Genomic DNA, 22,264 nt, shown 5'->3' with positions numbered 1-22,264 from the left:
ATTAAATCATTATGGGTCTGTGAAGAGGACTATAATTAAGGCCATTTTAAAGGTGGAGAAATGGAGACACAGAGAAGCTAAGTACCATGTCTGTGGCTACAGAGATAGGATCTGGAGGAAGTAGCATTCAATCCTGAGTATATGACTGCAGAGTCCATCCTTTGGACCACTCTGCCCTCTGCTTCTCTTTAAATTCTATTTCTTCTTTGAGTCACAACAATAGTGAGCTACGTTAGTGAGTTTTTTATCTTTATAGCAAAGTATATGAGGTGGCTGGGAAACAATGCAACTCATACCATGGGGTTTTGAAACAACAGTATCTGAATTAGCTCAGTTATACTGACAGCCCCACCCTACTCCTGCATTGTGTCTCAAGCATGATGACGGGGTTTGGGGAGGTTGCTGCTGGTGATATCATTGTTTGTTCCTTACTTTCTCCTCTATTAGTATCAGGGATTCACGGCTTTGCTGTGATGAGCATGATGGATTCCTTTCTAGTTCTCCCTCGTTAAGCTATTCTCTGCATTTTCCTGCTCTTTTACACTGAACTTTCCTTTTCTTCTATATATAATATTCCTTTCAGAGCCTTCTGTGGTGCTGACTAGTGTTGCTCATGAACTGACTTAGTTCATTCTTGTCACCAATGCTCTTATTTCTCTGTCAGCTCTGAAAGATAGCTTTGCTTTATAAGTCAATCTTGTGTGGCAGTTATTTACTTTCAGGGCTTGAAATAGCACTCCATACTTTCCTGGTATTGAGAATGGCTGATGGGAAATCTGGTGTTATTATGATATTTCTGCCTTTGTAGGTGAGTTGGCATTTTTCTTACAGTTTTTTTCTGTCTCTTTGCTTTGTACTTTGGACATCTTGAATATAATTTGTCACAGAGAAATTCTTCTCTGGTTATGTCTATTTAGGGTTCTGAAAGCCTCTTTTGCTTGAATCTTTTTCTTTCTCTAGATTTGATACATTCTTTATTGAATGGAATCACTGTAACTTTAGCATTTATCTCAGCTCCTCTGTCTCGTAGCTTCTCAGGGTTCATCTCTTGATTGTATCCCTGAGTTTTTGGATACTGTCCATGCTCACTTAATTTTATTTTCCTTATTTACATTTGAATGCAGTGATTCTTCAATATTGTTCTCTTTCTTTTCCTTACTCAAGTCTATAGGCTGTGCTTTCCACAGTATTTGCCTTTGATTCATTGGGTTTTTCATTTTCAGTTTTACTGTTATTTATTCAAAAATCTCAGTTTCTGTGACTTTTTTCACTTGCTGACTTTTTCCTCTGTTTCTGACATTCCTCTCCATGTCTGTATTGAATTCACCTGTCTGTTTTCTTTTAGAATAATCACTTTCATCAGAAAACTTTTGAGATCTTTATCTGCCATTGCTGCCCATCTTCAATATGTTTTAGTTCAGTTATTTAGGAGTCATGTTTCTGGCATTTCTGGGTTTATTTTCACATATGTTTGTTGGCGCTCTCTCTCTATCTCTGTGTGTGTGTGTGTGTATGTGTGTGCACATGTGTTTATGCATATGAATAAAAGAGATATTCTTATTGATCACCCTACTCTTGAATGTGTAATCCCCAATATCACTCAGTGAATAGAAAACAAACTGCTTTGGGAAACAGTATCTATCCCCCTTTAGTCCCTGACAGGAAACTGCACACCTGATGTGTATCTGGCTTACTTCTCTGTATCTGCCACCTTTTTCATATTCATCCTCCCGACTCTTCCCAGATCCTTCTCTTTCCCTTCCCATACAACTTTACACCTTTTATTTTAACTTTCAAGGCAAATTTGTGCTATCCAAAGTACTTCAGTAAGTAGTCAACTTACTAGTAACTACACCCTTAGAAAAAATGGACTTTCCCAGTAGCTACCAGTTGTCAGTAACTTCATAGATGGGGGGGGAGGGGGCGCGGGGATTGTGTTCTCAGCTCACCTCTCCATACCAGGATTTGATCTTATCTGTGCTGACCAAGGTTTTGTGCATAGTGTCAGACCACTGCCAGTTCAGATGTGCAGATGCTCCATCTGCTGTGTCCAGAAGAGTTTTCCTTGTCATCCAGAACCTCTTGTACTCTTTCTGCTCCTTTCTCCACAATGAGCATTGGGAAGGGGTTGTGTGGTATGTGTTTTCTTTAGAGTTGAGCATTCTGCAGTCTCTTATTCTCTGTACTTTGGTCAATTGTTGGTCTGTGTTAGTCAGCATGTACTGCAAGCAGAAACCTACCTGATGAGAGTTTAAAGATATATTTATCTATGGGTATAATTATTTCCTCGCTTCACCTACTAATGTAATAGAGCTAGTCTATGAGTGCAAACTTCATTTTTCTAAAATAAGACATTCAACCGCCTAGATGTGTGTCTTTCCCTTGAAGTGCTGAGGTGCACAGTGGAATATTCTTCAGTGTCCTGACTCTGAGCTGGAAGCTGTTGAAAGGATGACTGATGTCCTCCTACCTCTTCTTCCTCATCTTGCATCATCATGGAGTTTCAGCTCCACTTCAGCTTTGCAGATCTTTGTAGACAACCACTTGCCAGCAATCTCTTAGGTGATTCATGTTAAGTATTTCCAAGCAACTCTAGTTTGTTAGACTAACGGCACATTCTGATGTTCAGAGATACCATTTCTCCTGTACAGGGTGTTAAATTGGCAGTTTGTTCTGTTCTTTGTTCCAAACTTAGATCAATATTCTCTTTGGTGTGAAATTGCATTGGATTCAATAATAACTGATTGAAGTACTTTTAAAATTACTAAATTTTTTTTGTTTTCATCTGATGTTATTTTCTATGAACATTTTATTGAAATGACTACTTTTCCTTCTTATCTCAAATTTAGTAGAGCTTTTTTTGTGAAAAGGGGAAATAATGAGAATGTATTATCTCTGTTTAATCTAAATTCCATCTTCCACACAATTCCTAAAGTTTATACTTGTTTTAAAATAGTGACTTCTATTAACAAAAATGTATAGATTTCACTGAATGAGAGTTTAGGTTAATTATTCTATATAAGTGCCTTTATTGAAACTTACATATTAATGATTTTTAGCTCAACACTTCTTTCCTGCAGTTGCTTTCTCCTTCATTTATGTCCTTATCTTCCCCTGGATCTTTATTCCCTGGATCTTTATTTTTTATAGACCCTGAATCCCTGCCATGACTCTCTGTCTAGGTGTTGTTCTTGTCTTAAAAACACCAACATGATTCTGACTTCTTAGAAAAAAATGTGAAGAAGAAAGCTTCCTCGGGGGGGGGGGGGGGGGGGGGCTTGTATCTCCTATGGATTTGAATCCTTCTGTAGTCTAATTGTTCATGCTCCTCCCTACCTCAGCATATGAAATTACTTTTATATTGTCCTTAGTCTGGAACTAGACCTTCCATTTAATCCATAAATAGCTCTGAAATACCTTATTCTATTGATTTGACTGCATTTACTTTTCAAAATTTACTATATGTATATATGTGTACATATGTATGTATGTGTATATATAGTTGTTTGTGTGTGTTCTAATTATATAACATGGTAAAGATTTCTAAGCAACTCTAGTCTGTCAGACTAACGACACACTCTGCTGTTCAGAGATACCATTTATCCCATATAGGGGTTTAAATTGGCATTTTGTTGTGTTCTTTGTTCCAAGCTTAGATCAACATTCTCTTTGTGTGTACATATAGAGACCAAAGATTGATGCTGGGTCTCTTCTTCAATTGTTCTCCACTTTATTTCTTGATACAAGGTCTGTGAGATTATAAAACAAAGATGGTATCTAAATATCGATACCTATGGTTATCATTTGGCTTGCCTGCGTATACATATACTTCCATATACATGAACATACACACATCCACACACAATTTTTGGTAATTTCTAAACAAGTTTTAAAATTCTGGCTTAGTTAATTTTCAGTTTCTTAATTCCAATTAAGTTATGAGTCTTCACAATATTGGTGACAGGGTTTACAGCATGATTTTAATTAAACTTCTAAATAATAGAGGACAGTGTTCATGGTGAGTTATTTCAACAAACAACTATTATGTAATATAATGTAATATAATGCTAAAAATGTGGAATTTCTCTGAAGACATTTGGTTGTTTCACCTATCTCAGTTCACCAGTAAAAACGTTCGCCTCCCCCTCATGCCGTGAACATATGTTTTAATGACTTATAGAAAAACCTAGAAGCTGGCAGTGGCGACTAAGAGTTCCTTATGAAAAATAAAATGTGTCTAGGTATGATTGCTAAATGTTTAAAAATATAATTCAGATTTTTTAAAAATAAGATTTTAATTTTAGGAGCTGGAGATATGGCTCAGTGGTTAAGAGCATTGCCTGTTCTTCCAAAGGTCATGAGTTCAATTCCCAGCAACCACATGGTGGCTCACAACCATCTGTAACGAGATATGCTGCCCTCTTCTGGTCTGCAGACATACACACAGATAGAATATTGTATACATAATAAATAAATAAATATATTAAAAAAAAGATTTTAATTTTATTTCAGTATTCTGGAAATATAATCTTCTGACATTGAACTTTGGCACTGACATCAGTTGAAAATCAAGCTGCTATTCATTCTGAGTATTTAGTCAAAAAATGCAGCAGAGTGGCTATACTCATTAATGTTACTGAAATAAGATATATTAGAGGAGAATAGATAAACTTAGAGGGGAAACACAGGCCTGAACTGCACAACAGAAGGCTAAGTACATTCTATGGATGTGTCTGTATTTGTACATGTGCCTATGTACACACTCACAGAGGTTGTGCACTTAAGAGAAGGCCAGGATGTAATATGTAGTTCATATTAGGGTTATTAGAAACCGTTTTGGAATTTAGTGAACTAGGTTGAGGAAAACTGATACGTTGCGAGAAGACAGACACAAACTGCTGAAATTGCTATCAAACAATTGATGGAGGAAGGTCATTGGTTAAATAATAAAGAAACTGCTTGGCCCTCATAGGTTAGAACATAGGTGGGTGGAGTAAACAGAACAGAATGCTGGGAGGAAGAGGAAGTGAGCTGAGATGCAGGGCAGCTCCTCTCAGAGACAGACTCCATGCCTCTGCTCTCCAGGGCAGATGCGATGAAGCTCCGACCCAGGATGAACGTAGGCTAGAATCTTCCCGGTAAGCACACCTTGGGGTGCTACACACATTATTAGAAATGGGCTATTCCAGGTGCGAGAGTTAGCTGAGAAGAGGCTAGATATAATGGGCCATGCAGTGTTTAAAAGAATACAGTTTGTGTGTTGTTATTTCGGGGCATAAGCTAGCCAGGCCGCAGGGAGCTGGGTGGCAGGAATGACATCCAAACGTGGGGACAACTGAATCCACAGAAAGCCTGAGAAAGCTTGGGAAAGAATAAAGTAAAGCATGTTTTCTTGGGAGCAACAATTTCTCGGGTCTGCTCTGCTTGCTAGAGACAAGCAAGTGCTCTCATCTAAGAGAGGCTTCCTGACTCAGCTTCAGCTGTGAAACCTTGCAGCTCATTTAAGAGGTCCTGCCATAAACACTTGAACGGTGTTGATGAAAAGCTGACTACATGATTGTTTGTTTTCAGCCATAGCAGGAAAAAAGTTGTGCTGTTTTAAAATGCTGGCTTTCTGGGTCGTCCTGCCAGGGCAAACTCTGACTCAGGCAGGCAGTCTGAATGAGTGTGGTCTATGAGCAGAAAGCTGCAGCTTGTTTGCTGGCAAGGACCTTGAAACACCACAGAGTTGTGGTGATAAACATGGCCACAGCCAGTACCTCTGCCTTGAGGCTGGAAAGCTAAGGAATGGGCTGGATCTAGCTGGCAAAGCCATGGCTTTAATCCTACCCATATTGCTCAGTAATTTAAAGGCTCGTGTGGTCAGAAAAAGAGAGATATACAGTAAAGAGAGATTCAAAGACAAAGAAAACCTTTAAATGATTTACAGTGTGTTTAAAAATATATGCAGGCTAAAAGTTAAAGTTCTTAAAAGTAAAAAAAAAGGAAGAAAGAAAGTAGTTGGGTGTGACAGTACACACCTTTAATCCCAACACCTGGGAGGCAGAGGGAGATTGACCTCTGTGACTTCAAGGTGTGGCAGTACACACCTTTAATCCCAATGCCTGAGACAGAAGGATCTCTGAGAGTTCAAGGACAGCCTGGTCTACAAAGTTATTCCAGGTCAAAGATATACAGAGAACCTGTCTCAAAAAGCAAAAAATAAAAGTAAAAATAAACAAAATAGAGGTTAAAATAAAGTGCACAAAGATGGAAAATACACAGAGAATTTTGATATTGTATGCTATTATGCTCTGTTTGAATTGTTTGAATGCTGAGGAAGGAGCAACAGCTGCTAAAAGATATTTGTTTATAAATGCTACTGAACTAATCCAACATAGATATTTTGAAAATATCTTGACTTCAGAATTTGGATCTAAGGATATGATACTTTGGAAAAGAGTTTCTTCTTTTGTTTTCACAGATGATGACACCCTGCGGATTGCTTCCATCCCAATATGGTATGATAGACCACACCCTCCTGAAAAATTGTTGTGAACACCTTAAAAAAATTACTTCACTCAATTGACGACTGAGATGAACCTAGCACACAGGTTATACCCTGAAATATCTGATTAACAGTGCCCCCATTCAGCAGGAAGCAGTTTGGAGAGAAATAACTACGTCCATATTCCCAAATATTGTTTATAAATGTTCTTTTACATTTAAAGGGGGATATGATATAGGTATGAATAATTTGTATTGATATGGATTTTGCTTTAGTGATTTAAATTTAAGGTCAATTTTGTTATATGTATTTCTGATATTGATTAAGGTATTGTGATTGTATAGCTCATGTAAAAATATTATGTATATAAGTTGATAATGAATAGTTATCTATAATAGTCAAGTTTGTAGTCATGTTAGATTTTCTAGATGTACATAGATATATTTTAGATAGACATTCTTCATATCTTTCAAAGACTACGGAATATGCTATTTAATGTTTTAATAACTTAGGGTTTTTCTGACAATGAGACACGCCTGCTCCTGGCAGCACCAATCTACTTCAAGAAGAAGATGGGCATCGAAGAGGCACTTTATGGAGGTTGATAGCCATTTGGGCAAGAAACTGCTCTTGCCTGGACTATTGCATAAACTGGACACAGAGAACCCGCAGAGAGAGGACTGCTGAACTTGCCTAAAGGTGAGATGATCTTTCGGGGTTCCTGATTCATGAAGGAGTCTGCAAGACATTCTGCAGGACACAGCAGATAGTGACTGAACTGCCTTTGAAATTTCTTGCTTCATGGAAATATCTCTGGATACTATGGACCTGTAGGCTAAAGATGAATGCCCCAGCGGTACAGAGGAACTTTGGGTGACTCCAGGCAGCAAGATGTCTCTGTGGTTTCTAGAGTTTTATAAGTTGCTTACTTCTCATTTACTTGGGTAATATTATATCCTTCTGGAGTCTTTGATGGAGTTGAAGAATAGGTAGATAGTTATAGTTTTCCTTAGTTATGATAAAGATCAAATAGATGTAAATATTGTAACTGTAATTCTTACTTGATAACTGTTTTGTTATATGTAATTTTGCTATGTTAAAGTTAAAGCCTTCCTTTTTTGCTTAAACAGAAAAAGGGGAAATGATGGAGGAAGGTCATTGGTTAAATAATAAAGAAACTGCTTGGCCCTCATAGGTTAGAACATAGGTGGGTGGAGTAAACAGAACAGAATGCTGGGAGGAAGAGGAAGTGAGCTGAGATGCAGGGCAGCTCCTCTCAGAGACAGACTCCATGCCTCTGCTCTCCAGGGCAGATGCGATGAAGCTCCGACCCAGGATGGACATAGGCTAGAATCTTCCCGGTAAGCGCACCTTGGGGTGCTACACACATTATTAGAAATGGGCCATTCCAGGTGCGAGAGTTAGCTGAGAAGAGGCTAGATATAATGGGCCATGCAGTGTTTAAAAGAATACAGTTTGTGTGTTGTTATTTCGGAGCATAAGCTAGCCAGGCAACCAGGAGCTGGGGCAGCAGGAACTCAGCCCGCAGCTCCTACTACAAACAATAGAAATAAAAGGTGTGGGAAATATTTTTCATAAGTGACCAAGATATGTGACTTATAGACTTAGTGAAAGTTTTAATAATATTAATAATTAGGACTTAAGAGTGTAAGGAAGGAATCTGGGAATACACAATTAAGCAGAAACATTTGAAGAGGTAGGAACATGGGGATGATGTTTGCTAGTAACAGTTACAATCATGTTAATGGTACATGGTATTTCTTACTATTTCCTGTGGTCTTCACAGCAATTCCTACTGTGGTTATTTTGCTGCAATTGATTCAAACCATACTCCATGGAAAAACAAAGCACAGATTAGCAACCTGTTCTGCAAATAAAGAGTGATCCAGTTTATGGGGAGTGCAGCTGTGTTTCCCACTCACAGTAATAGAGAATATCTGTCCATTTTGTCACTTCCAAATAATCTTTATCATTATCCTTTCATGTGTTTGACAAGAACTTTTGGATGTAATTTTTATAGATGAGAACTAGAGAAACTGAAAAATTTGTTCACGTTATATATGACTAAATATACATATATACACATAATCTGCATATATAATCATATAAATATAGGTTCATGTTCTTGTGACTTAATTCTGCTGATTTCTAAATATGGCTGCCTTGTATTTTAAGTGATTGATAAAATTTACAGATATAGATTATCTATGACTGATAATGTTGAAGGGACAAATCAGGATGTAAATTTAGTTTTTATTTGTTAAGTAAATGAAAAGTCTTCAGTTAGTAGATACAGAATAAACTCTTTTTGGGTTCTCTTAGATTTCACTCCAAATTCCCAAAAAGTACATCTCTAAGGCTGAGCTTTAGTGAGTTATTTGAAGAATTAAAATATTTGAATAAAGCTCTAGCTTTTTAATTTAAAGAACATATATTGTCTTTGAGAAACACACCACCTGGTAGAAATGAAATGTTAACCACTGTGTTGAACATCCCTCCAGCTATAACTGTGTATAGATAAAAAAATTACTTGCCACACATTTTACATTAAAGTCCATACAGGCAACATAAGAAATGTTCAAGCTGGTCATATGGTCATGTAGGAATGTCTGGGATTAGACTGGAGGACACACGGGAATAGTATCTTTAGGGGTATTATTAAATAGTTCTTAAAGGGAGAGCTGCTTTTGTGTTGATATTTCAAAATTAGTAGAGGAATGCCTTGGCTGAGTAGGTGCTGATCATAACATGAAGGATTTCCATTAATTGATAAAAAGCCAAAGAAGGCCATAAAGATGTAGTCTGAAAACCAAGTCACTAGGCATTGGTTATCTGTAGCCTGTTGTGAAGGTGAGAGTGAAATACGTCTTATCAGTTAAGAGCTCAGGGAACCTTAATATATAGGGTTGATAGTTCAGACAGCATTTTTCTTTTACTGAGTCACTATGTTACCAATAGCTACATCCTCTTTATCCATCCAAATCTCCCCAGTTGTTGCACTTCCCTAATTTCTGTCTAGATTCCTTCCTTTATTCATGTTAGTTAGCAGTTCTCATTCATTCTGTGAGGAGTTCCAAAAGCAATTCTAATCTGTGTATTCCAGGCTCATGTGCTCATATATAATCTCGCCAACATAGGTGAAAGTAAATATATTTTCACACAGCTAGGGCTTATGTGAGTACTCTTGTCACTTCTTAAACTATATCACCAATGGTTTTTAATGACTTCCCAAAGATAGTTCTCTCCTATGACCCCGAAAACATAAACTTCCAAATTTTATAACCTGGAGCTTCCATGGAAAAGATCCACAAGTTCATGGGCTGCTAACTTTTCAATATTCTCAACTCTGGTATTCATTTTATATGGGGTGTCTATAAAGCAAAAGGCTGTAAATTGTTCATAAAGGACAGTTATGTGCTACACTTATTTGTTTTACATGGATAAAGGGAAGCCTATGTCTCCCCCCCATGAGTATTATAGAATATACTAAAAACCCTTTATCCCTGCCTTATAGCAGCCTCCCCTAATTAATTCTGTCTGTTCTCCCGATTTCATTCTATATCAGGCTTTCCAGATGGCTGATGTATTTCTCAATATTAGAGTTTTATTGCTGTTCGTCTGTGAGACACGTGCCTGCTTGTGTGTCCCTTCCTTAAGTGGTTGAATTTGTGGATATTTTGTTCTCACCTTCTTTTACCCAATCACTGCTTAATGGGATCATGACTGATAACTTCATGGAAATGTCTCCATGTCTTTCTTGAGAATTCCTGGAGAATCTTCAGTGATCCTGTTTGAAATGCGTACAAACTGTCATGGAAGTTTCTTGCCCATGGCCCTATACAAAGCCTCCTTAACTTCTTTGTTCCTTAAGGTGTATACCACAGGGTTCAGGAGTGGTGTGATGACAGTGTAGGTCACAGAGATCAGTTGGTCCTCATCCCTGGTGTTCTCTGATTTGGGTTTAAGGTAGGCAATGGAGGCACAGCCATAATGGATAACAACCACTGTGATATGAGAGGCACAGGTGGCAAAGGCTTTCTTCCTGCCCTCAGCAGAGGCAATCTTGAGGATGGTGGAGATGATGAGAATGTAGGAGATAAAAACCAAGCTCATAGGGATCAAGATCACCAACACACTTATGATCAAAGTCAGGATCTCATTGGCAGTGGTGTCAATGCAGGAGAGTTTCATCACAGGTCGGATGTCACAGAAGAAGTGAGCCACCTTGGCGGTACAGAAGGGCAACCTGAACACAGCGGACACTTGTATCATGGCTACAATTAAACCAATGCTACAGGCTCCCCACACCAGCTGGAGGCACACCCTCTTGTTCATGATGATTGAATACCTCAAAGGGTTGCAAATAGCCACATAGCGGTCATATCCCATGGCTGTGAGCAAGAAACAGTTGTTGATAGCCAACGTGATGAAGAAAAACATCTGAGTGGCACAACCTGCCAAGGAAATGGGCTGACTCAGACCAATAAGGTTGAAGAGCATTTTTGGTATAATGACAAGTGTGTACACCGTCTCTGAAGCTGACAGCATGCTGAGGAAGAAGTACATGGGAGTGTGAAGGTGACGATCACGACTGATGATGGTCACAATGATGACGTTACCTGCCAGGGTTAATATATACAGTACCAAGAACACAACGAAGAGTGTGAGTTGGTGCTCATGGAAGTTAGAGAAACCCTGGAAAGTGAACTTACTCACCAAAGTGTGGTTCTGTTTCTTCATTATGTCAGATATTATATCTAAGAAGGAAAAAATGTTAATGATACCAAAGGGGAAATATTGGGAGACTGGGAAATTTTTTTGTGGTTGATCTACTGCAGGTTCCTTTTTATTTATATTCACATCCCCCATCAATTTCTTTGAGGAGTAGAACCTGGGGGAGTGCTCCAGTGTGAAGAAATTGCTCACCTTTTGGAGTTGAATGCTGTAAATGATTTACTTCTTCTGTCATGTGTTGCTCTATCTTGGAGGAGGGCTTAATGTCCTTAAGACAAGTTTCCACATCGCTTATAGGGATGTAGTGATAATAACATCATAGCACTGTTAGCATACAAAAAAATATGCTGCTAACTATAACATAAGATAGAACTTTAAAAACATTGAATATGCTGTCAAATAGAGTCCTGGGTTCTGTAGCTACCTACTCAGTCCTGAGCATGTAAGGCTATGTGGAGCGCTGGCTACTGCACTTACAGACTGCTTTTCCATTCCACTCCTTTGACTCTGATGTGCCTATTGAAACGGCTCTATATTTCTCTTCCCTAGATGACACTCATTTTCAAAAATGAGCAAGCCATATTCTCTATAAAATTGCTTTCCTCCCCAGCCCCACCTATATGTACTTGCATATATGGGTAGCAAAGAGTGTTTTGCTCTTTCTATTTATGTATTTCTAGCATCTTATTGTGCCTTTGAAATCACAAAAGATTCCACATATATTCTTTAGTTTCATCCCCATCTTGTGAAGTATGAAAACAAGACTGGTAGTTTTTTTTTGTTTTGTTTGTTTTGTTTTGTTTTGTTTTGAGATGAGGAGCTTGAGACCACCATCTCTGTTTTATTTAGGGAATTGTCCAAGTATACATAGACATCAAAGGATTAACCTAAGACTCAAACTCATGTCTTCTGACTACTTTTGATTGTTCCTTCAACCTCATAAAACTGTATTATGCAACTGTCCCCTTCCCAGCTAGACAGAGACCATGCATTCTCACTCTTTGTAACCTCCATACAGCCAGAGCAATGCAGGACATGCATGTCTGCTTGAAGAATCTTAACTAATCATTGTTCCAACACAGAAATTGCCCACTAGGAAGCAGAGAGTCAGAGTGCTACAGTGACCTTTTATTTAGGGAACAGGAGGCATAGTGTTTTAACCTCTGGCTCATTTTCCCTCATATTTATGCCCTGGCAGCAACAAGCAAATAAATAATTGGGTTGTATTTTAATATTGAAGTTATGTCATTAGAACACTGGCCAGAAGCACCTCATTATCAACATATAATTAGTAGTATACTGGTAGTGCAACATTTCTAGCAGCCTTTACCATCTCTATCGTTAACCAACATATAATTGTGAAAGGTTAACTCTAAAATAATTAATTCAGCAAAAGAAGGGTAGTTTTTTTTCAAAAGTATGTTTTGCTGGAATCAAAGCATATGGGCCACACTACAAAATGATTTACTATTGGGTACATTTCAAAGTTAATATTCTTTAGTGCTTTTAAAATGTTCAATTTATTCATTTTTCACAAATAAGCCACTTTTCATAAAGGAAAACTGCAAACAGATTAAAAATAAGAAATCAATGTGTAGTTGAATTCAGCTCCTGCAAGCACAGAAGGAAATCAGATAAGGTTGCAAACAAAATAAATTTTATGTTAGATGCCACATACCATTTCTTGATAGGAAAGTTCTTTGACCCTGATGTGTGTAGTGTGGCAAGTCACTGTAAACATGCTTTATATAGCTTTATAAACCATGTCTTTCTAGAATAAGAATTGTTGAAATTCAAGGAGCATAGCAGATTCACATAGTTTTTTAACTAAGATTAATTCTTAATCCTGGGAAGCCCTGATGTATTGCAATTAACGGAATAGGAGATCTTCTAAAGTAACACGCAAAAAAGTAAAGAAGAAAAGACAAATATTCCCAGGTACCACTACCCACCTCTGCCAAGTACGTGAACCTTTTACCAGGATACCCATGTGTTGTATTTCACTCCCTCATAGGGCATCGTCTTAACCACTGATGCCATTCCTCAGATTTCACTTACTTCTCTCCCCGTGAGTCTGGGTTGCAATAGAATAATAGAGGTAGAGGCTGGAGATGTGGCCATGGATCACAAACATTCACAGATCCGAGTCATGAAAGAGGTGTCTTGAATGCAGTTGGTCCCCACAGAGTCAGTCCCAGGATGGAGACCAGATGAAAGAAAGGCACAGGGGTGGAGCTCTTTGGGTCTGAGATGCTTTTCCCATCTGGAGGAGAAGATTTTGATGCCCAAAAAAGGTTCTCCAAGGAGAAACTCCCAGGGATTTGGGGTGCTCTTCCCTGAGTACCCCAAGAGTCACCTTGGGACAGGGGAGCATCAGATACCCGGGGACCTCGTTATGTGGAGGGCGTTTTCGCCAGACGCTGTAGCACTGTGCTTTGTGAACTTTGAAGCAACTTTCATTACAAGTAGACATAAATGTGGCTTATTTGTCAGATTTAATTTATTTAAATAATGTTCTATTTTTACACAGTTGAGACTTAGAAAACCATGGCTACAAAACCCCGGCGAGCTCTGAGTTTAGATTCCAGGAAACTGCGGTTCTCACATAGACAAGAACCCTGCTCCGTGCTGAACACGTTTTCTTTGTGTTTTTGCTGTTTAAAAGAAAATAGTCAATCTTGACTATGTTCCCTCCCTCCCTCCTTCTTTCTTCCCTTTCTTTCTTTCTTTCTTTCTTTCTTTCTTTCTTTCTTTCTTCCTTCCTTCCTTCCTTCCTTCCTTCCTTCCTTCCTTTCTTTCTTTCTTTCTTTCTTTCTTTCTTTCTTTCTTTCTTTCTTTTTTTCTTCCTTCCTTCCTTTCTTTCATTCTTTCTTCCCTCTTTCTTTCTTTCTTTCTTTCTTTCTTTCTTTCTTTCTCTCTCTCTCTCTCTCTTTCTTTCTTCTCTCTCTCTTCCTTCCTTCCTTTGTTATCCCACAGAAATCAAAATTAGATATTAAAATGATAACACAATATTCTGTGGAAGTCCATAAGAACAGAGCATCAAAACAATTTCAACTGGACATCACCTCAGGACCAACAGATACCTGGATAAACACGTTGAACCTCATGAGCACAGTATGGGGTCACCATCAACATGACTTCCCTGCTCCAAGTCCAAGTCCTGTATGTCCCTAAAGAGATTTTTTTTCTCTAAATTTTCTCTAGCATATGTCTCCTTATTGAACCATTCTGCTTTCTTCTTAGTTAGCCCTTTTACATCTCACATAAATAAATAAATAAATAAATAAATAAATGTCTTAATTCATAGTAAAACCTGAAAAAATGCTCCTGTGTGCAATATTTTTTTCATTTTGTCTTTCATAGTCTTCTTTATCCATAGAATTTGTAGTAACCTTTAAAAGTAGGGGATTATAAATATAAATACATAACAAATACAAAAATGTTACTAGAATTTGCTTTTATTGCAATATACTTAGAGATAAATGAAAATGAAATATTAGGGGCTGGACAGACTGCAGAGTAGCTAAGATTGTGGAGTTTTCTTCTAGAGAACCTGAGTTCAGTTTCTAGCACCCATGTCTGTAACTCTGGCTGCAGGAGGATCCAGTATCTCTGGTCTCTGTGGACACACACACAGGAGAGAGAGAGGGAGAGAGAGAGAGAGAGAGAGAGAGAGAGAGAGAGAGAGTAATAGAGAGAGATAGAGAGACAGAAAGGAGAGACAGAGGCAGAAACACACAGACAGACACACACACACATAGACATAGAGAATAAAATGAAGTTATTGTACAGTTAATGGCACTTTAAAAGGCAAATTAAAGTTCATAAATAATTTTCAAAATGAACAACACTTTGGTTCAGTTGGCAAGAAGACACCAGCAGTGATTTGTGTGTAGGCACACATGTACACTAGTAGGCTTGGCTTCTGTGCTTGGTATTTCTTTTTGTTTGTTTGTTTAGTTTAGAAACACCATTTATTATATTAACATAACCATGGTACTTACAGTGCACTGCATTGAGAATATGTAAGAAGAAAATCGTGGCAAGCATCTGGGAACCTGTCACTCAGTTCAACTAGAAAGTTGCACATAGATATTTTTTCCCGTCTTTCCACCTCCTTGTTCCAGAGCCCCTCGCTGCTCCAGGGGTTCCTACAGTGTGCATCATGTTAATTTGATTGTATGCATTTAATGTTATTGTTACATATGTATGAATCCTTTTTTGGAGTTTTTTATTCTTTTTTATTACTTTTTAAATAATACCAATCAAAATTTCCACTTCCTCCCCTCCTCCCACTTCCCTCCCGCTCCCACACACACCCTTTTCCCCCACTCCCTTCCAGTCCTAAGAAAGGGCAAGGCACCCTGCACTGTGGAAAGTCCAAGGCCCTCCCCCCTCCATCCAGGCTTAGGAAGGTATACATCCAAAGAGAATAGGATCCCAAAAAGTCAGTACATGCAGTAGAGACAAATCCCAGTGCCATTATCATTGGCTTCTCAGTCTGCCCCAATTGTCAGCCACATTCAGAGGGTCCAGTTTGATCCCATGCTTGTTCAGTCCCAGTCCAGCTGGAGTTGGTGAGCTCCCATTAGCTCAGGCACACTGTCTCAGTGGGTGGACCAACCCCTCGGTCCTGACTTCCTTGGTCATATTCTCCCTCCTTCTGCTCTTCAACTGGACCTTGGGAGCTCAGTCCAGTGCTCACATGTGGGTCTCTGTCTCTATCTCCATCTGTCGCAGGACAAAGGTTCTATGGTGATATTCAAGATAGTCATCAGTCTGACTACGGGACAAGGCCACTTCAGGCACCCTTTCCTTCACTGCCCAGGGTCCTAGCTGGGGTCATCCTCATGGACTCCTGGAAACCCCTCCAGAGCCAAGCCTCTTGCCAACCCCAAAATGGCTCCCTCAATGAAGATATCTCCTTCCCTGCTCCATCCATTGCTGGTGGGAATGCAAATTTGTGTATTGGAAATCAGTGTAGCCGTTTCTCAGAAAATTGGGACTCATCCTACCTCAGGATCCAGCAATACCACTCTTGAGAACATACCCAAGAGATGCCCAATCATACTATAAAAGCATTTGTTCAACTGTGTTCATAGCAGCATTATTTGTAATAGCCAGAAGCTGGAAACAACCTAGATGCCCCTCAATGGAAGAATGGATAAAGAAAGTGTGGAATATATATGCATTAGAGTACTACTTAGTGGTAAAAATCAATGACATCTTAAATTTTGCATGCAAATGGATGAAAATAGAAAATATTATCCTGAGTGAGATAACCCAGACCCCCCAAAATGAATATGGTATGTACTCACTCATTAGTGGATTCTAGTCATAAACAAAGGACATGAGCTTCTAGAGAAGCTAAGTAATAAGGTGAACCCAAAGAATAACATATATAGATCCTCATGGAAATTGGAAGCAGACAAGATCGCCAGGCAAAAGTTGGGAGCATGGGGGGGCTGGTGGGGTGTGGGGAGGGAGAAAAGGGGAGGGCTGGAGAGAGCTTGAGGGAGTGGAATGGTTGAGATGGAGGAAGGACAGATATGGGAGCAGGGAAGGAGATATCACATGTATGAATCCTTAAATAATAGGTTATTGTTCACCACATGCGTTTTTTATAAAATAGTCAAAATATATTGTATATTGTTCACTAAGACTTGAGTTTTTTAAAAATTCAATGTTATATTTTAATTTCTGGGATGGGACTTTAGCTTATAAGTTTAAATGCCTTTTAAAAATGCCAGTACTAGGATTACTTGTAGAAAATTTAATGTTTTAAGTATTTTAATTACTATCCTCATTATTTATCCCAAGTATTTGTTCCCACTTTTTGACTTCTTTTCTTTAAATCTTTTAAAATAAAATTTATTAATTAATTTTAAATCTCCACCATGGTTTCCCTCCTTCTCTCCTCCCCCCCCCCGCTTTTTAATTTTTTTATGATGCACTTTATTGAACAGTCACTAATTTAGTGTAGCCAAATATATTGTTGTATGTTACATTTTGTAGTTTATTGTCTATGAAAAATAATCTTCTTCAATACCAGAATAATCCGTTTTAGTTTATGATGAAGCATCATATTATATATTCTCATAAATAAGTGTATCCAGAGTTAATTGTTATAGATGATACAAGATGGAGATTCAAATTTATTTTAAACAGGTGGTTAATTAACCTGGTCCCTTTTCCTGAAGCATGCCCCCTTTCCCAATGCTCTACATTTCCACTTCTCTAATAGAGCTCAAAAAAATCTATGGAAGCCAGGGTCAGTTCAAGCACTTTTTATTGTTACATTAGTTAATTTCACCTTTTACCAAAATTCCATAGTCCTAACAGCTATAATTTCATAATAACCTTTATCAAGGAGATTATCTTATTTTATTCTTCCTGACTGAACTGCGGCTTTTAATAATTTTAGAATTAGACTTTTGAAGTTGCACTAAATAAAGAAACACTTTTGGATATGTTGGTACAGGTTCTCCACTTGTTTAAATGTTTTGTCTGAGTTCTGCTTTATTAGTTTTTCTATCTATCTATGTATCATCTATCTATCTATCTATCTATCTATCTATCTATCTATCTATCTATCTATCTATCTATCTATCTACCTATCTACCTATCTATCCTCCTTGGGAGGGTGAGGGGGATGTGCCATAGCATGTGTGTTCTTTAGCCTTGGCATCAGACTTTATTTTTATCCACTAGACTATCTAGACTATCATTGACTGGGGTTTTAGGAACACACTCAAGCTAGATGACAGAAAATCTGTACATTCCTGTTTATGGCTGATAGTGAAACAAGGATACAGTGCATGAGCTGGCTTTTTAGACCCCATTCCCTATGGTGGGATGCCTGGTTCAACCTTGATGCAGGGGAAAGTAGCTTGGTCTTGCCTCAACTTAATGTGCTGGGCTTTGCTGCCTTCCCATGGGAGGCCTTACCTTTTCAGAGGAGTGGATGGGGGATTGGTTGGGGGGAGGTAGGGAGAGGAAGAAGAGGGGAGGAAGGAGGAAATGAGGTTGGTATGTAAAATAAATAATTCTTTTAAAAAGGACAGAGAATTAAATCAGTTAAAAGTGGTTGACAGGCAGTCTAGGAGAAGCTTGACGTGAGCTTCCAGGTGACCTTTGCCAGTGGCTTCACACAGCATGCTTGCTCTTACTAACCATGCACACAACACCTACAAAATGTGCTAACCTGGGAGCCAGTCCTGTCATTGGTTGGCAACATTTAGATGCCACACCAGAGGGAAAACAGTTTTGTCATAAAGCACAAAGTTAGCAGGAACCAGCTGATCAGACAGATATCATGTGCTTCTAGGATTCTAGCATCCAATAACATACATAAAATAAAACAAACAAACAAACAAACAAAATATTCCAATGGCTCACTGCTAACTTCTTAGGAACAATCCCAAGTCTGAGCATAAACCTCTACTGGGAATGCTTGCGGTTTGGGCAACACATCCTTTATGATCTAGCCCTTTCCCGAGCAAATATATTTTTATATTTTTTTTTGAAATTTGGGGTACAGAAAATATCTTACTTACAATTTGAAATTTTGTAAAGGAGTCTAGATAGACTAGAACAAAACCACTTAAATAATCTACCTAGATATCTTAATTATTTGAAGTGTTTTGTATTTGTTGTATTGTCATCCTTATTCCATCTTCATCATCATCATCATAATCATCTAGAATATATATGTATTTCTCAATTCATTTAAGAGTGTATTAAAACCACTGAGTCACATACTCCTAAATTCCTTAGTGGGTATTTCTTAATAAGGTGAACATTCTTTTGTCCAACCATTATATAAGTTCATAGTATTCAGTTCAGGTATTAAACCATAGTATATAGTATTTTTAAAATTCAGTTAATAATTTTCCTTTTTCTAATTTATAGTGTGGTATGTTGGAATTATATTCTGTTTCCTATTCATTTTTCACCCTAGTGTTTTGTTTCCTTGGTGACTTCAAGTCCACTAATTCTTTCCTGGGTTTGCATGTGAGACACTGCAATGCTAGCTGTTTTAAGCAACATTAGATGTTACTAATATTTATTCACATTGGTGTTCAAATCACTGCAGAATTATCCAGTGAGAATGACCTCAGCTTGTCTTAGATTTTCTTTGCATCTGTCCTCATTTTCTTTGCGTACTTGTTTACATTTCATACCAAGACAAGGTTTAGTCCCTTTATGTACATTCCCTGCTCTGGCCCCGTATTAAGTCATTTCTACAAGGAAACCTAGCATCGTTTTGCATCATATTCAGAAACCAAGATCTAGATACCTGGTGCCCTCATTACTACTATTATATAAACACTTTTAGGTGCTTTCCATGAAAAATAAAATGAAACAAAGTAACAACAAAAGAACAATCTAAATTTTGGACTATGTCTTCATACGTTTATCTTAAGATATGTTTAGACCTAGGATAGAACCAAACACGACTAGGGAAATTAGAAAAGTGAATGAATGATGCCTCGTGATATTCTTCTATACTCATAGATTGGAGCCTTGCCCAAATGTCATTAGAGAAGCTTCACCAACCAAGTGATGGAAACAGATGTAGAGACCCACAAACAAGCGTTAGGCAGAGCTCATGGAATCCTACAGAAGAGGGAGAGGAATGATTGTAGAAGCCAGAGGATTCAAGGACACTACAAGAAAATCCACAGAAACAAGTAACCTGTGCTCATAGAGTTTCACAGAGACTGAACTGCCAACCAGGGAGCCTGCATGAGACTGACCTAGGCCCTCTGTAATATATGTTACAGCTGTGTAGCTTAGTCTTCTTGTGGAAGTCCTGACAGCGGAAGCAGTGACTGTCTCTGACTCTTTTGCCAACTTTTGGGACCTTATTCCTCATACTGGGTTGCCTTGTCCAACCTTAATAAAAGGGGAGGTGCCTAGTCTTATCACAACTTGGTATTCCATGTTTGTTTGATATACATGGGATGCCTGCCATTTTCTGAATAGCAAAGAGGAGAAGGAGTAGATGAAGAAGCGAGGGGAGGTAGGTGGGAAGGGCTAGGAGGAGAGGAGAGATGGGAAACTGTGGTCAGGATGATGATGATGATAATAAAGAGTTCACATGCATAAAAAGGTATGTGTGTTTAAATTAGGGCACCTGTAGAAGTCAAGCAATTGGAAAATGGCTGTATGGTGGTTAGTTTCCAAGGGAGGTGGAATAGTGGAATGTAGGTGTTACCAAGTGGGGAACTAAAATAATGGGCCAGCAAGAGTTAAGTAGTGAAGAGGCTGAGAGGGCAGGGTAAAGTAGGGTGTGGGGGAACATGGCCCATGAATGAAGCAGTGGGAGACTTCTGAGGCCTTGTGAAACAGCTCCAAGTACACAAGTCTTGTAACCTCTGTTCCTCCATGACATGGGTTGTCCTCAGAATTCACTTCCGTGCTCCTCCCAGGAGTAGTGGATAGCAGTGTTACTTCAGCTATTGTTATTCCTGTGTCTGCATGGAAAACCATGCTTTTGCCAAATGTGGTTTATCCTTGTGACTGAACACCATGCTTGTGTGATTATTCTTAATCTTCTGAGGATAAATTGTCAGATGCTCTGTATGAAGTTGGTTACTGCATGAGATTTTAGTTCACCTCATTTTTAGACCCTACTCTCCCATGTTCATGCCACCAGTTAGAGTGGTAAACAAGGGTACAAAGATTGGTAACTAATATTAAAGATTTTGGAAAATGCATATGACAATTCAATACTCTAGAAGCTTCCTAAAATACATACATGCAAGTTTACATGGAGTTACCTATTTGTGAGAATCATGTTTCTCCCAGATGCCATAGGCTATCAAACCAAGAGCCCATTACAGAATGCAGGTTATCTCTTTTCAATTGGTTAATCAATGGGGTCTCATAAACCAAATTTATACAGGACATTGAAATTGTTCTTGGTTACTTTTCAGGAGTTGATAGTAAGTCCCCTTTGCTAAGGATAACACAAACTTTAGTCATAGGAAGTGGAGAAATCAAGCTCGTAGTGACCTGGAAGCGTCATTCCTGTTGACCAGATTTTTCACAGTGCCTTGCTATAGATAACACTGCTGGGAAAAAAAAGTAATGAACGCTCTTACCCAGATATAATCCTTCAAGGTACAGTAAGGACCAGTTTGGCAGGAGATGTAATTGCTGCAATAGCAATGTGAATATTATGAGAATAACTCACTGTTTTTTGATTTCTGAATTCCACAACTTGGAATTCATTCCTGACACTGTTCACTGAGCAAAGAACTGGTAGCTGAATAGGTCCTAGACCATAAGGAACAGCTACTAATATTATTCTGCAAAACAGACGTAGTACTGAGCTGTGCCCTAAATACTTGTCTTTTTTAAAGATTCATTTATTTTATACACATGCGCACATGCACACACACACACACACACACACACACATATATATATATATATATATATATATATATATATATATATATATATATATTCCCATATGATATTTTCTGAACCATGAGCATATAGAAGCCCAAGGAGATCAGAAGGCATGCCCAAGGAGGCCAGAAGAAAGCTTTGATCATCTGGAAACTAGGACAACAGGCCATTATGAGATGTCAAGTGAATTTTGGGAGTTGAACCTAAGTCCATGAAAGGAGTATCAAGGGTTTTTGACCTCTGAGATATCTCTCCAGCCCTTTAAATAGCTATCTTCATATAGAGAGATTAGTGAAGCCCTCTACCCTCACCAGAAAAGCTTCTTAGTGATTAATACTGAGATCCATAATAAATCAATTTGCAAAGAATAAGAGATTAAAGTGATCTTCCCTAAATGCGATACATATGTACATATACATACATACAAGTGTATATATATACTATATGTATGCACACATATATGTGTATATATATACATACATACATATAGTGTACTTTCACCCTGTAGGCTAGAGGGCCATTGCAGAAAGTGGGGCAGATAGATTGGAGCATCTGGAGTTGGTAGTGGACTACTGTGAAATGGTGTGTTTTGAACATTGC

General features: G+C 38.3%; 1 protein-coding gene across 1 annotated transcript in view; it reads right to left on the bottom strand.

Moving 5' to 3' along the window:
• Positions 1-3,055: 3,055 nt before the first annotated feature.
• The window catches only part of LOC130874685 (olfactory receptor 10J1-like), a 33,593-nt gene continuing 14,384 nt past the window's right edge, over positions 3,056-22,264 (bottom strand). Inside the window, exons 2-3 of the mRNA XM_057770107.1 lie at positions 10,350-11,249; positions 3,056-3,074 (exon numbers count right to left, since the gene is read on the bottom strand). Of these exons, the coding sequence (XP_057626090.1) occupies positions 3,056-3,074; positions 10,350-11,249 (919 nt within the window). The remainder of the gene's footprint in view (positions 3,075-10,349; positions 11,250-22,264) is intronic.

This window comes from Chionomys nivalis, chromosome 5 (assembly GCF_950005125.1).
Source record: "Chionomys nivalis chromosome 5, mChiNiv1.1, whole genome shotgun sequence".
Classification (NCBI taxonomy): Eukaryota; Metazoa; Chordata; class Mammalia; order Rodentia; family Cricetidae; genus Chionomys; species Chionomys nivalis.
This window is presented reverse-complemented; position numbering and strand designations above follow the sequence as displayed.